General features: G+C 43.6%; 1 protein-coding gene across 1 annotated transcript in view; it reads left to right on the plus strand.

Moving 5' to 3' along the window:
• The window catches only part of UNC80 (unc-80 subunit of NALCN channel complex), a 502,852-nt gene that overhangs the window by 397,789 nt on the left and 88,327 nt on the right, over nt 1-16,736 (plus strand). Inside the window, exons 55-56 of the mRNA XM_078779534.1 lie at nt 1,725-1,848; nt 9,674-9,880. Coding sequence (XP_078635660.1) covers nt 1,725-1,848; nt 9,674-9,880 — 331 coding nt within the window. The remainder of the gene's footprint in view (nt 1-1,724; nt 1,849-9,673; nt 9,881-16,736) is intronic.

Genomic DNA, 16,736 nt, shown 5'->3' on the forward strand with positions numbered 1-16,736 from the left:
TTTACAATTAACCCCAAGGAAAAAGGGGGAAAGCCCCTCTAACGCTCACCAACGCATTGTATCACATTCAACCCACTACACAAGGGGAAGGGACTACTCTAGTCTTATATTATGGAAAGAACTACACTGAGGGACCTTGTGTTTGCTAATGCCTTGGGGCCGGTTCCTAGAACCACAGCAATATCTTATCTTTCAAAAATTCTTTAGATTTGCACAAAGTCCAGACCCAGTGGTGTTATGGTTAGAGCATCTGCTCCGAGCCTGGGGTTCAAACTCGGCTGAGTCATACCAAAGACTTTAAAAATGGTACGTGCTGCTTCCTTGCTTGATGTTCAGCATTTACAAGGAAGGATAGAGCATGGACAATCCCTATGGTTAGCATCCATGGGGAAGAGGAAATTACTCCTGAGAAAATGCTCCGCTCAGTGTGGTGAGAAAAGCTGCGCCATTGTTGTGATGTTACCCGTGCCCAGAGTATGTGATGTGGATGTGGCACACTTTCCTCAAGCTCAGTGGCTGTGTTAAGTGGTTGTCTCATCAGTATGTCCATGCGTGTGGGAGTGGCAGCTCCATTATGAGCCTTGGTAAGCTCGGGTGGCGACTTCAGTGGCGGAGGTGCGCAGGTAGGTAGACCTGCTAGTGGAACCACACGACCCAGCCCTGAAATTGTGCAAAGGCATAATAATGGCTCATAATAATCTTATATAAACTAGAACGGCCCTCGTAGAGCACATAGTCTCACCTCACACGTTCATTCTGAACAAAAATACCATCGTTAACAGAAGACACTACTATTATGGCCCACTGCTATTATGGCCCATATACCCATATCATGCATGTACCCTATTATGTCACAGAGTTTCTTGGCATGGGTTTAATTCTTTAAATTCACCATAACTTTAATTCTTCACTCAAATCAGATTATAGATGAGATATATGAAGTTTCAGATTTTGTGGATAAAGTTTTCCATTCAACTAATTATGGCTGGAATACCACTTCACCGATGATGTCATCGTTAGCACCCTATATACCCCATGGGGAGATGATATTTGCCAAGTTTCAATTTTTTTTGTTGAGTGGTTTCGGAGAAAATGATGTCCAATATCTTCCCTTTAATCCCATATGGCTGTCATAATATGTGACCTATGATGTCAGAGTTAGCAATAAAATATTATCCATGTGGAGCATTGATCGATTAATCGATAATGATCATTAAAGTTTTGCATCGATCGGATAAGCGGTTGCAGAGAAAACCATTTTAAAAGCGAAAATACACACACACACACACACACACGCACACACACACACACACACACACACACACACACACACACACACACACACACACACACACACACACACACACACACACACACACGCGCGCGCATTGCTATAGTCTCGCATCTCCTTCAGGGCGAGACTAAAAATAAGTCATTTTCCATATTATTGCACCTATATTGCACAGACAATTACCTTGCAGAAAATAATCATCACAGAAAATCTATGAACAAACGTTTTTATGGTGAAATGTGTTCATATTCTTGTTCAAGAGGATCAGCACATTACGAGGAATTTCAACTCAGGAGGATGCCATTAGGCCTATCAAGCCTGCATAAATGTGCAGATATCCTCCCTATCCCCATAACATACCTGTATAAGTCAATTTTAAAACTCGGGCTTTGTGTAAATATCATCTGTTTAATTCATGCTGTTGATATTTCAGGCACTGAAAGATGACTTTCCCTTAAACCTTGTCATCTCTCCATTCACAAACAACGAGCGTCGTGAAGGGATGTTGCTCAATCTTCTCATCCCTTTCGTGCTTGGAGTGGGGTCTGGAAACAGAGGTGAGTTTGCTTGCCAGCCATACCCCCCTCGGCTACTATGTCTAAACAAATTTCCCAGCAGCAGAGATATTAAAGCGCGGCCTTACGCGCGCTGCTTGTGAGCAAGGAGGAAGCGGACAAGCGGTAACATATAAACGTCTTTATTGTAAGACTACACTGTAACACTGAAAATGCTCCGGGCTGGTCGCCCGGTGTATATCATGAGGCCACGCCTACCCCTCGGGCGTGGCCACCGCCCACTTGGTGCGTGGAATGATGTCACCACGCCAGTGGGCTTTTGTGTCCGCCACACGCGCCCCCCCAGAATTCCCGCGCACCTGGAGGGCCAGTTTGCGGGGCAGACGAATGACCCGGCCGAAGCGCCCCCTGGCGATCGGCAGCGTCCGGGGTGCAGGGATGCCAGGTGGGATGCCCCTGGCTGCCCCTGGGATGGGTGCAGGACCGGGGGGCGGCGGGGCTGGGCGGTGCCGGGGTCCGCCCGCAGGAGGGCGGCCCCGACGTGGGGGTCGGGCCACTGGCGGTGGATGGTCCACATCGAGGTGGGCCGGCTTGAGGCGGTCTACCGAAACGCGGTCAGGAGTACCGCCGATGTCCAGGGTGAAGTGCTTCGCCCCGGTCTCCAGCACGCGGAAAGGCCCGTCGTACGGGGGCCGCAGTGGTGTCCGATGGGCATCGTGGCGGACGAAGACGTACTCCGCCGTGCGAAGCTCCGGGGCGACGTGCGTCGGTGGGTGCCCGTGGCATGCCGTTGGCACCGGGGCGAACCTCTGGGCGGTCTCTTGCAGAGCGGAGCGCTGCTGTGCCGCGGACCATGGTGCCGTGGAGTCGGGGAGGAACTCGCCCGGCACCCGCAGCGGTTGCCCGAAGACCAACTCCGCCGCGGATGCGCGCAGGTCCTCCTTGGGCGCCGTCCGGAGGCCCAGCAGGACCCAGGGGAGCCTGTCGACCCAGCCGCCGTCGCGGAGGGTGGCCCGGAGCGCGGCCTTCAATGAGCGGTGAAATCGCTCACACAGGCCGTTAGCCTGGGGGTGGTAGGCCGTGGTTCGGTGCAGCCGGACCCCGAGCCCCTGCGCAACCGCCCCCCAGAGCTCCGAGGTGAACTGGGGGCCGCGGTCGGATGAGATGTCTGAGGGGGCGCCGAACCGGGCGACCCAGGTGGCGATGAAAGCCTGCGCGACATCGGCCGCCGTTGTCGACGCCAAGGGCACGGCCTCCGGCCACCGGGTGGTGCGGTCCACCATGGTGAGGACGTAGGTGAAACCCCGCAAGGGGGGCAGAGGTCCCACCAGGTCCACGTGGACGTGGTCAAACCGGCGTTCCGGCACCGTGAACGGGGCCAACGGGGCCTGGGTGTGCCGGTGCACCTTGGCACGCTGGCACGCGAGGCACGTCCTGGCCCAGCCGCGGACGGCCTTCCGGAGGCCATGCCAGACAAACTTGTCGAGGCGAACCTGCGCTGGAAGTTGGCGCCGGAAAAGCGCCCGGAATAGCGAACCGGGGGCTTCGTCGCCCAACAGTGACAGCATATGGTCCATTCGGACCGACGGGCGCGTCTCACCGAGCTCGGGGAGATCCAGGAGGCGGTCGGCCCGTGCGTCGTCCGTGAGGCCGAACGTGGCTAGGAGTAGCCGCTTGAGTGCCTCGTACTTGTGGCCTTTCGGTGGGTGGCGAAGGACGGACACAACTCGAGCGGCCGTGCCGGGCCCGAGGGAGGCGACGACGTGGCAATAGTCATCGCCGGTGAGGCGCCGAAGCTGAAATTGGGCTTCGGCCTGGACGAACCAGACTTCGGCCTGAGCCTCCCAAAATTCCGGAAGTTTGACGAAGTCGGCCATGGCGATGGCGTCGCGTGTGGAAGGATCGCTCCGGCAGATCCAACGTCGAGGGTCACCAGTAAAGCGCGGCGTTACGCGCGCTGCTTGTGAGCAAGGAGGAAGCGGACAAGCGGTAACATATCAACGTCTTTATTGTAAGACTACACTGTAACACTGAAAATGCTCCGGGCTGGTCGCCCGGTGTATATCATGAGGCCACGCCTACCCCTCGGGCGTGGCCACCGCCCACTTGGTGCGTGGAATGATGTCACCACGCCAGTGGGCTTTTGTGTCCGCCACAATATGAGGATAAGCGGGTTCGAACAGGGAAAGTGTGTTGGTAGGTGATAGGAGTCATTGGAGCCAGATAGAGGTAGGTATTTATTCACACCCCTTGACTTTTTCACATTTTGCTGTGTTGAAACCTGAATTTAAAATGGATTATTGTATACCGCTCCTTTCCTGTGCCATCTCCAGGCGCTGCATGACGTCATTGCCGGGCACCAAAGGGGGCCCGGCAATGACGCGCGCTAAAAGGGAGTACTCAGTTTTCACTCCGATTTCTTTCCTGTTAGTTGCAAAATCGAAGATTTTTCAAGTATATTGGTCGGTTGTGTTTGTGGTTCTGTCTGTCTGTCTGTCTGTCTGTTTGTCTGTTTTTCACCGGCCTACAGGTCACAATTTTCAACCGATATTCACGAAACTTCACCAAATGGTAGAGTTGGCCAAAAGCAAGAAGCCTGTTGTTTTTGGGGTCAATAGGTCAAAAGGTCAACATAGGCCAAAGGTCACCAACTTTGGCCAAATTTCTAAAATCCTCAATTTTCATCCAATTGACTTGAAATTTGAAGAGGACTTGCGTATATGGTCACTGAATTCAACCACCAAGTATTATTGAGGTCAACGTAGGCCAAAAGGTCAACATAGGCCAAAAGGTCAACATAGGCCAAATTTCTAAAATCCTCAATTTTCACCCAATTGACTTGAAATTTGAAGAGGACTTGCATACCTGGTCACTGAATTCAACCACCAAGTATTTTTGAGGTCAACATAGGACAAAAGGTCAACATAGGCCAAATTTCAAAAATCCTCAATTTTCATCCGATTGACTTGAAATTTGAAGAGGACTTGCATATATGGTCACTGAATTCAACCACCAAGTATACCTGAGGTCAACATAGGCCAAAAGGTCAACATAGGCCAAATTTCTAAAATCCTCAATTTTCATCTAATTGACTAGAAATTTGAAGAGGACTTGCATATCTGGTCACTGAATTCAACCACGTATTATATTTTAGGTAAACACAGGCCAAAAGGTCAACATAGGCCAAATTTCTAAAATCACCAATTTTCATTTGATTGACTTGAACTTCGAAGAGGATTTATATATATGGTCACTGAATTCAAACCACCATCTATTTTTGAGGTCAACATAGGCCAAAAGGTCAACATAGGCCAAATTTTTAATATCCTCAATGTTCATAAGATTGACTTGAAAATTGAACAGCATTTGCACATTGAGTCACTAAATAGGGAAACTAACTATTTTTGAGCTCAAAAGGTCAAAGGTCAACTCAAGGTCAACCTTCCAAAGTCATCATTTTTCTTGTAAAAAATCGTCATTTTTCATCCTGTTGACCCGAGCTTTGATCAAGATTGTAAATTTTAATCTTCATGAAATGGACAATTTGCTGTATCAATGGAAAACTTTTGGGGGGGGGGGGGGGGATTTTGCATGTATCATGTTCTACATGACGTCTTCTTGTTTGTTTGTTTGTTTGTTTGTTTGCTTGTTATCTTGTTTGTTTGTTTGTCTGGGCGATATCTCAGCCATCCTTTGAGCTAGGAAACTGATATTTGGTCATGACAGTGACCAAGTGATGTGGCTGTAAAGTCTATTTTTGATTTATCGATGAATCGATTAATTATTTATTAATTAATCAATTAATTATTTAATTTTTTTCCAATTAATGACATTTCATTTTCAAAAAGTTACAGCTTCAGATGAAGCACTGGTGGTTTAGGTATGCTTTTAGCCAATTGATTAAGAAAATATTTTATGATTCCTTATTTATTGATTTTAATTATGCAATTAATCAATCATTTATTGTACACCTCTTCCACCCAATACAGTCTCTATGCGCTCGAGGATGTTATTTATTTATTTGGCATGGGGGCGGTGTACTTTGAATGTATCTGTACTTGTATTGAGATTTTTTTGCCACTGATCTACACATAATACCCAATCAAACAAAATTTGTAAACCTAAGTCACACTACATGAAATTCTGGACATGTGGTCAATTTAAAAAATATCTTTATATGTCACACTCGTACCTGATGATTAAGAATGCTTAATATTGGTTGTTTTCAACAACTTACTAAATTTCTCATCTTTATATTGTTGTCTTTTTTATTACATAAAAATATTTTATTACATAAAAAGCTGTGAATATAACAAAGGGGGAGATAAGGTATAAAACATTTAAATAGACAAGCAAGCGAAATTGAGACAAATAGCAGCAGAGATTGGAAGTGGGATACAGTAATGATCTCATCCTTGGAATTGATTTATGACTTCCTTTCTGCTTGGCAACATTTCATCATTTCTGAAGAACATTGAATGTGAACAAGAAAATAAAATGTAAAACAGGTGAGGAAGGGGGGGGGGTTATGGAGTGAAAGCAAAGACATAGAATAGCATTGAAAACAAAAATCTGCAAAATAATAACAGTGCCTATGACAAGATGAAAATGTGTCATTTCAAGAGCAGTTGCATCTTCTTCAACAAAAGGTTATGTCACTCCAAAGCTTTGCACTTACAACCTCTACTTATGGATCAATAGGAAGCCGAGGTGTCAAGGACTGTGCTCAAATATAAAGTGTGCACATGGAGAACTAGTTTCATCACACCCACAGCTGAATTAATATAGACCCACAAATCCTGCAATGCTTCTGATGCCCGAGGGAAGGAGCCATAAAGATATATTTCACTGTCAACATCAAGGAAGAGCAAGTACTTCAAAGTAAAGATTTTTTGAGGTTTATGAGCGTCTTTATATGTTTCCAGGAGAGTTGTTAAGGTTATTTTTTTATTTTTCATTGTACATTTATCACGTATATTGAAACAATAACTGTGACCAATTTTTTTGTTTTAATGTTTCAATTATTTTCGGATTACTAGTCGGAGGCGTCCACCACCATCCTTGACCATGCTGTGGAACGTCGGCTGAAGTCCTCACTTTTTTCTTACACTCTCACTTTTTCACCTGCGCTTTTTAATTTGTTTCCTCCAGAACCGCTTGAGCGATTGACACAAAACTTTCAACATAGGAATGCCTACCCATGGAGAAGTTTTGAACAAATTGACATCATGATTGGATGGAAAATGCGATCCGCATTCCAAAAAAATAGTTTTCTGCAGGCATGGGCTGCAGGGCGTTTTACGTAGCAGGAATAAACGGCCTCAACCTCGCTTCGTTCAACCTCAGCCTGATTATTTTAGTCCAAATAATTTTCATATCTTGTTTATTTTTTTTCACTCAAATTTCAGATGTCCACGACATATTTCATTGACTTGTCAAATTTCAGATTTTTACTTCCACCACAGAAGGTGGATGGAGGTTACGTTTTAACCCCTGTCTGTTTGTTACTTGCGAAAATCGAAGCTTTTTCGAGTATATTGGTCGGTCTTGTGCGTTATTCTGTCTGATTGCCCAGTCACAATTTTAAACCTATCTTTATGAAACTTCACCAAACGGTGGAGTTGTTCATAAGGAAGAAGCCTATTGATTGTGAGGTCAAAAGGTCGACATAGGCTAAGCTCAACAACTTTGACAAATTTCTAAAATCCTCAATTTTCACCCAATTGACTTGAAATTTGAAGAGGATTTACATATCAGGTCACTGATTATCAGGTCACATATCAGGTCAACCACCAATTATTTTTTAGGTCAACATAGGCCCAAGGTCAACAACTTAGGTGGGATTTCGAAAATCCTAAATTTTCATCCGATTGAATGGAAAGTTGAACAGCATTTGCATATCCGGTCACTTAATTCAACCACCAAATATTTTTGAGGTCTAAAGCTGAAAAGGTCAACATTGGCTAAATTTATAAAGTCTAAAGCTGAAAAGGTCAACATTGGCTAAATTTCTAAAATCATCAATTTTCACCTGATTGACTTGAAATTTAAAAAGGATTTACATACTTGATCATTGAATTCAACCACCAACTATTTTTGAGATCAACAAAGGCCAAAAGGTCAACATAGGTCAAAAGGTCATCAACCTTTTCAAATTTCTAAAATCCTCAATTTTCATCCAATTGACTTGAAATTTGAATAGGATTTTCATATCAGCTAACTGAATTCAACCAACAACAATTTTTGAGGTCAACATAGGCTAAAAGGTCATCATAGGCCTAAGGTCAATCACCTTTTTTAAATTTCTAAAATCCTCAATTTTTATTGAAATTTGAATCGGATTTTCATATCAGCTAACTGAATTCAACTACCAACTATTTTTGATGTCAACATAGGCCAAAAGGTCAACATAGACCATAGGTAGGTCAACAACCATTTCAAAAAATTTTAATCATCAATTTTCATCAGATTGACTTGAAATTTGAATAAGATTTCTATATCGGTGAACTGCATTCAAGCAACAACTATTTTTGAGATCAAAATAGGCAAAAAGTTAAACATAGGCTGACAGTCAACTAGGTACTTATTTCAAATTTCTAAAATCCTCAATTTTTATCCAATTGACTTGAAATCTGAATAGGATTTGCATATCAGCTTACTGGAACCAACCACCAACTATTTTTGAGGTCAACATAGGTCAAAAGGTCAACATAGGCCGAATTTCAAAGATTGTCAGTTTTCATCCGATTATCTTTAACTTTGAAGACGATTTGCATATCAGGTCACACAATTAAACAACCAATTTATTTTGTGAGGTCAAAAGGATGCTCTACTGTGTGCCATTCTACTTTGTTCTCTTTTGCCAAGTGTCGCTCTATGAGTGATTTTTCATTTTGTCTGTGTGTTTGTTTGTTTGTCACTCGCCTACAAGTCACAATTCCCAACTGATCATCATGAAACTTTACCAAGTTGTAGAGGTAGTCTCAACTGAGAAGCCTATTGATTTTGAAGTCAAAGGTTATCTTGAGGTCATCTATCTAAAATCGTCATTTTTCATCCGATTGACTTGAAAGTTGAACAGCATTTGCATATTGAGTCACAGAGTTGGGAAAAATAACTATTCTTGGGAAAAATAAAAATAAATAACTTATTCAACTCATGGTCCAACTTCTAAAATCATCAATTTTCATCCAATTGATCCAAGATATGATTAAGATTGTCAATTTTAATCTTACTTAAATGGACAATTTGATGTCTCCATGGCAACTTTTTGGGGGGGGGGCGGGGGTAGAGGGGTTGTGGATTTCGCAAGTATTGTGTTCTGCATGACGTCTTTCTTGTTTGCTTGTTTTCTCTTTTTAGTTCTAACTGACCTTCAGCTTTGCTTTTTGTAAACTAAAACTGCATGGTTTCAATTTTTCTGATATTTTCCTGTATTTTTTTTTAGCCACATACATGCTTACCTTCGTTCCTATAGCCACCTTTCTGTTTGATGGTAAATCTGTTTTGGTACTAAAGTGCAAGTTACATCATTTCAAGTAAAAGTAATATGAAATTGAAGTAGAGCAACAGCAAAGCCTGTGTTATTTTAAAGACAGATGGGCTTGCAACCTCTCATGTGATGGCTATTATCCATTCAGTCTTACTCTCTCGTGCAATCATTTCAGTGTGAAATCGACTTTTGGATTCTTGATTCTTTGTTGATTGCTGAGTTAGATTGGCCAATGAGTATTTGTAATGCTGGTGTTCTTGCAGCATGGAAAATGAAAGCTTAAAGTTTGTTTTCTGCACCATTAGACCTCAGCATACTCCTCACATTGTTTATTTCAATAATTTTTTCATTTAAATTCTGTCTCCTTGGTACCAGACTCTCCCAGACTACTGCAGCCTGATGTACTCTACCTTTTACACACTGTGCTAAACATATTACTGCCTCTACGTGTCGCTGGAGCAGCTCGGAGCAAGAACCTTCTCCTGGAGAGTTCACCGGGGCACCCATCAGGACTGTCTGAGATGGGACGTGATGGGAGACGTGACGGCTTGATCGAGTCCACTGGTCAAGCTGCCTTTCTTGGTAGGTTGAATGAATAGATTATTTGAAATTACACTTGATAGGCTAAATTAGGCTAAATTGTGTGTAATTGCAGAATACGAGAAAGCAGAAACAAAAAAGAATGTAAAGCGATAAAAAGAAAGGGTATAAATGAACACAAAGCAGAAAAACATGTAATAGTCTGACCTTGCTCCTTCTGGGCCTCTTCAATTTACCCTGTCCATGACGACCCTGTTTCCATGAAGACGACCCTTACTCCGTGCAGCGACCAGATCAACGGCTTACCCCGCTGTAGCATCGTGGGGGGTCACAGACAGCTCCCTGAAGCGCTGATGGCTACCACCGCCAAAGGGGCACTCCATGGGATCCATGATAAACCAGACAAGTGGGGCCAGGAGCCATGCCAAGACAAACACTTGTGGCATGCCAACCCAGTCTTGAGAATAATCCCATAAATGTGATGGTGACCACTCTGATGATGGCACGGTTGGCCGAAAAGATAGCCTCCAGAGTCACTGTCGAGGGCACCTCACTCTCTCACCCCGTCCCTGGAGGCGTACACGATTGTGCCCCCCCCCTCCCCCCGCCCCTGCCCCTCTGGCTTTGGAGGAGGAAATGGCTTCTGGTGCCGGTGGGGGGAGGGGTGGTTGTGGAGTTGTGTTGAGGTAGGTAGGTTGGGGGGGGGGGGAGGGAGGAGTGGGAGACTGTTTGAAGGCTTAGAGTATGGAGGGGATTGACACCTTAGGGTTGGGAGTGGGAGGGTGAGGACTTGTGGTTGGGAGGCAGAGGCAGGGGTTGAAGACTTGTGGTTGGGAGGCAGAGGTTGAGGACTTGTGGTTGGGAGGAGGGGGGAGTTGAGGACTTGAAGTCACATTTTACATTGCGCAGATGTTCCACGAGTCCCTAATAGTAGATCCTGAAACAGGAAGGATGCAGGGCAGGCTCTCCCTATTGATCAAGATCCTTAAAGCAAGTGTTGGTGTGGCACATGGTTACATGAGTCCATGCAGTCATTTTTGATGTCCATGTTAAGTCGAATAAAGTCATATAGATTTGGGACATTAGTGCAAGGCAGATATGACAAAGGCGTGACTATCCAAAATACCCTCCACTGCCTCTTGGCTGTTGGTATCCTTAAGTAATCCTATAAATAATGAATAACAAAGCCCCAATGTTTGGGTATATGTGTAGATATATGTATATAAAATATGCAGTCATCAATGTCTATTCAAAAAAATTTTTTACATTCCATCCAGAACCTTGTTTTCAAATCATGTTAAAGGCAATGCAATTGCAACAGTGAGAGAAAAATAAATAATAACAATGAAAGTCTGGTCTGTGCATTTTAAGTTAAAAAAAAATGAGTAGGGACATATACAGTCACGTGAAAAAGTAAGTACACCCCATGTAAAGTTTTGACTTTTTCAATATATTTCAACATACAGCTATTTGATCTTCATTTCACCAATATTGACAGATAAAGGTGATATAATATAACAAATATCATGAAACATTTACATTTTGTAGTCCATTGTATAATTTAAATAAACATAAATGCAAATTTCGCATGTGGAAAAAGTAAGTACACCCCTACATTTATCACTACTTCAAATACCTAAAATTAGAATCAGGTGCACCAGCTCAGGTGCAAATGATTAGAACATCGTTAGAGAGGATCTTGGAGGAACCTGTCTTATTTAAACCTCAGACATTTAGTTTGGTTTGCTCTTTGTTGTTGAAGTGTGCGGCGTCACCATGCCGAGATCAAAAGAGCTCTCTGAGGCCTTCAGAAAGAAGGTTATAGATGCCTATGAGTAAAAAAAAAAAAAAAAAAAAAAAAAAATAGATGATGATGAGAAAAATAGATGCCTATGAGTCTGGGAAGGAATTTAAAAAGATCTCCAAACAATTTGAAATCAATAATTCGACTGTCCGGAAGATCATCTACAAGTGGAGAAGATTCCAAACAACTGCCAACTTGTTCAGGCTAGGCCGCCCCAGCAAGTTCAGCCCGAGAGCAGACTGCAAGATGCTGAAAGAAGTCTCGAAGAACCCCAGAATGTCATTACAGGACCTACAGGTAGCTCTTGCCACTGTTGATGTCAAAGTGCACGAGTCTACCATTAGAAAGAGGCTGCACAAATTTGATCTACATGGGAGGTGTGCCAGGAGAAAACCTTTGCTGTCCAGAAAGAACATCAGGGCAAGACTAATGCAAGACTTTGCATTTGCCAATGAACACTGAGGCAAAGACCAGCACTTCTGGAACAATGTGCTCTGGACAGATGAGTCAAAGGTAGCGCTATTTGGCCACAGCACCAGAAGACATGTTTGGCGAAAACCAAAGACAGCATTTAACCACAAGAACCTGATACCAACTGTAAAGCATGGTGGTGGAAATATTATGGTTTGGGGGCAGCTTTGCTGCATCAGGGCCTGGGCAGCTCACCATCATAGAATCCACTATGAATTCTTCATTGTACCAGAGGGTGCTTGAGGATAATGTGAGGCCATCTGTCGGAAAGTTGAAAGTGGACATTGCAACATGACAATGACCCTAAACATACCAGAAAATCCACCAAGGAATGGCTGAAAAGAAAGAAATGGAGGGTTCTGGAATGGCCAAGTCAAAGCCCGGATCTAAATCCCATCGAGATGTTGTGGGGGGATTTGAAACGAGCTGTGCATGCAAGAAACACCTCAAACATCGCACAGCTCAAAGAATTCTGCATGGAGGAGTGGGCAAAAATTTATCTCAGTCGATGTCAGAGACTGGTAGACAGTTATAAGAAACGCCTACTTGAGGTTGTTTCTACCAAATGGGGCAATACCACCTATTGGAGCCAAGGGTTGTACTTACTTTTTCCACATGCGAAATTTGCATTTATGTTTATTTAAATTATACAATGGACTACAAAATGTAAATGTTTCATGATATTTGTTATTATATTATATCACCTTTATCTATCAATATTGTTGAAATGAAGATCAAATAGCTGTATGTTGAAATATGTTGAAAAGGTCAATACTTTACATCGGGTGTACTTACTTTTTCATGTGACTGTATATATGTATACGTATATATATATATATATATATATATATATATATATATATATATATATATATATATATATATATATATATATATATATATATATATATATATATATATATATATATATATATATATATATATATATATATATATATATATATACATACATACATACATATATATTGTTACGGTACGCGGTTAAGGATGGTATGTTTGCCGAGCGGAGGCTCCGCGACCGAACAGTTGTTCTCCGACTAAACCCGATTCACCCAAACGTTGGCCGTATCGCGCCACAGATATTCAATGGGGAAAAGACTAAGACGACGAATGCAAAGAGGAAGAATAAGAAGACGTACAGAAGAGTAACGGGGTTTATTATTTACACACACATAAGCAAAAAGAGCAGTCACGATTATTTACAGGTGACATGAAAACGCAGGTGACACAGTGAAAATTACTAGCTTATACGGACTTAATTACCTACCCAGGACAGCACGAACAAAACAAACTCACGTACGCAAATGGATGGAAGGGTAGGAATCGTTTGGAGGGATGAGCAGGTGGGATCACAGGGCACAGCGAGCAGGTCCACTCCGGGCGGAAAGCGAGGAGCCGGCAGCTCCTTGTATTTGGCTTTACAGCGCACGCCGGCGCTGTATATATATACGTATATATATATATATACATATACATACATACATACATACATATACATACTGTCGGAACCCGCTATTCATGCTACTCGTGGAATCCATGTATTCGCGGTTGATAAAATGTGACATGTTTCTCTATTCGCAGAAAAATGTCCTGCAAATTCGTGGTTTTTTTTCTCTTCGCGGCTGTGTTCCGCAAAGTCGTGGTTTTTTTCCCCCCATATTCGTGGCTGTGTTCCGCGGATTCACGGTTTTTCAAGGGTGCAAAATAAAATTTCATGACCTGCTTATACAGTACATTCACTACTGTGTGCTTTGCATCTTCATGGCTTTTGCCGGCGGGAATTTTAGCCGTACTATAAGCGAGCTTCGCAGGATATCCTACCAGATGTGTAAACAAGTCATCCTTCGCAAATTATAGAATGTAAACGCTTCATTAAATCAATTACAGTTTGCAATTTATGGTAAAGCTTCATCAGAGATGTTACACAATGAAAACGCTTTGGCGGATGTTCCATCAGCGACTAAAACAAGTCATTCTCCGTGGGTTATAGAATGCAAATGCTTCATTAAATATATTATTGAAATTTGTAGATAGGCTCGCTACGGCATCACCCAATAACATCCCCAACAAACAATGGGCTCCTGCAGATACCCACAATGCTCGCAGTCCTACATAATATACAGATTGTGTCCTCGATCTCGATCATTATTTTCGTCCCGTTGCTTCGACCTGTGGTTTTGACTTGCTCTGCTCATCGTTCAATCATGGTTCCCAAGCGCAAGACCAGTGCCGGAGATGCATCGACTACCAAGAGGCGGAAGAAAGTCATGAGCCTTAGCCAGAAAGTGAAGCTGCTCAACCGCCTTTCGAGAGGAGAGAGTGCGGCCTCTGTTGGCAAGTATTACGGCATCAACGAATCCACAGTTCGCTACATACAGAAGAAGGAGAAGCCATTCATGAGAAAGCTTCAGCGAGCACTGTATCGAGTACGAAGGTGGTCACCCATGTCCGGAATGTCCACATGGAAAGGATGGAGAAGACTCTCAGAATATGGATTGAGGACAACACACAGACGAGGGACTTTATGCTGAAAACCATGATGCTGAACCGTTCCCTAAACCTGCTCATCGAGCACGAGATGGACGCCATTCCCAAGGTTTCCAAGGAGGAGGAGGAGGAGGAGGTGGCGGCGGGCAGTAATGAGGAAGTGGTGCCGAGGTCCAACCTCACAATCCAGTTCCTGGGCGAGATGCTGCAGGACATGCGGGCGATTGTCGACAGGGTGCAACACGCTGACCCAGTCGTGGAGAGGTACCTCAAGTTTTTTTTTTTTTTTTTTTTTTTGTTTTTTTTTTTTTTTGTATACAAGATCGAGGCTCGTGAAAGAGCGAACATTAATCACACAGAAAGACAAACAGACACATAAAACAAATAACATCGGGAGCGGTAGACAAGATGGGGAGAGAGGGGGAAGGACACAAACACAACATTTGAGAGCAGGGACCGAGAGACATGGAGACATCGAGAGATCTGTGGGAGGGAGAGGGCTTTGGGGGGGAGGCATGTGAAGGGGGGGAGGCATGTGAAGGGGGGGGGGTGGGAGAGGTATAAACATATGGACACTGCCAGGATTTCCAGGAAATAAGTTGGAATTTCAAACAAGGTGGATCTGGGGTGAATTAGTGGGGGTAGAAAAGATCAAGGTTATGGATGGGGGAAGATAAGAGATGGTGGTGAACAGCTGTTTTAAAGACCTGGAGGGATGAGAGGGATTGAAGGGAGTGTGGGAGTTTGTTCCACAGGCGGGAGAAAAGAGGAATGAAAGAGTGAAGGTGAGCAGAGAGCCGAGATTTCGGCAGTTTAACCATCAGAGGGTTGCTGGCAGATCTTGTGCGACCTGTAGGAATATTTGGGGGACAGAGCACAGAGAGAGCTGGGGGAGCAAGGCCGGAGAGGAGTCGGTAGAAGACAGAAAGACCACCTACCTGCCTGCGGTGAGTGAGTGAAAGGCCCTCAGAGATAGCTTCATCGCGGGAGATTCCAATGATTTTGAAAGCTTTGGATTCAACAGCGTGAAGCCGAGCCAGGTGTGAGGCAGGAGCACCAGCCCATAGGGGAGAACAGTATTCCATAGAGCTGCGGATGAAAGCCTTGTATGTGGTGAGGAGCTCAGGTGTGCCGAGGAAGGACTTCGCACGACGGAGGATGCCCAGTCGGCGACTGGCTTTGGAGGCCAGCTTGGAAATGTGGTTTTCAAGTTCAAGGTTAAAGTTCAAGAGGACCTTGGATGATTTGCTTCTCCTGTACAAAGAGCTGCATCGAAATGTTGGGCTATGTGTGAGGCAGATCCCCATTACCTATTTCTTCAGCCCTGCTCCCTCCACCTCAAGATCACCAGAATTCTCACCAGTGTCCTCACCTTCTCCTACCTCTCCTGGCTCTCCCTTAGTGCACAATTTTGCTGCAACATCATTTGTGTCTCCCTCAAAGTTCGAGGAATTCTTGGGATTTTAATTCATCATCACCAAAATCATCATCATCATGCATGTGTTTGTAAAATAAAAATTTTAAACGGTACATGATGGTGTTGTTTTTTTTTTACTTTCATGGTATGGTATTGGTTCAGCACTTTTAATAAACTGTAAGCGCATTCCTTCAATAAATTGGAAATGGTACTTGGTGTTGTCGTTTTTTTTTTGTAAGCATTTTTTGTGAAACTGTAATCATGTGCATTTGCAGTCGAAAACATTTTAAACTTAAAAAATTTTTTTATCTGTGAATCAGGAACCGCCAGGAACCTATAACGTATCCCCCTTTTCCCAATTGAAACTATGCCGTGGCATACATTCACGGGAGTTTCATCGACCTTCGTGGATTTTCATTGACCTTCGTTGATTTTTGTCGACATTCACGGGTTTCGTCTAACCATTTCCGCGACTTTAATCGACTTTCGTGGGTTATCGCCGACATTGGTAGGTTTTGTCTTGCCATTTCCGGGACTTTCATCGACCTTCTTGGATTTTTGTAGACATTCACGGTGTAATGAAAATCAGATCCACAACTTTGACCGAGTAGTAGGTTTAATAACAATTCGATCTCTGGCAACATCCTGTAAAGATACAATCATGCAATATATCAGGATTATGGAATCAAGGGGAAGTT

The sequence above is a fragment of the Myxine glutinosa genome, chromosome 1 (genome assembly GCF_964187855.1).
Source record: "Myxine glutinosa chromosome 1, kmMyxGlut1.1, whole genome shotgun sequence".
Lineage (NCBI taxonomy): Eukaryota > Metazoa > Chordata > Myxini > Myxiniformes > Myxinidae > Myxine > Myxine glutinosa.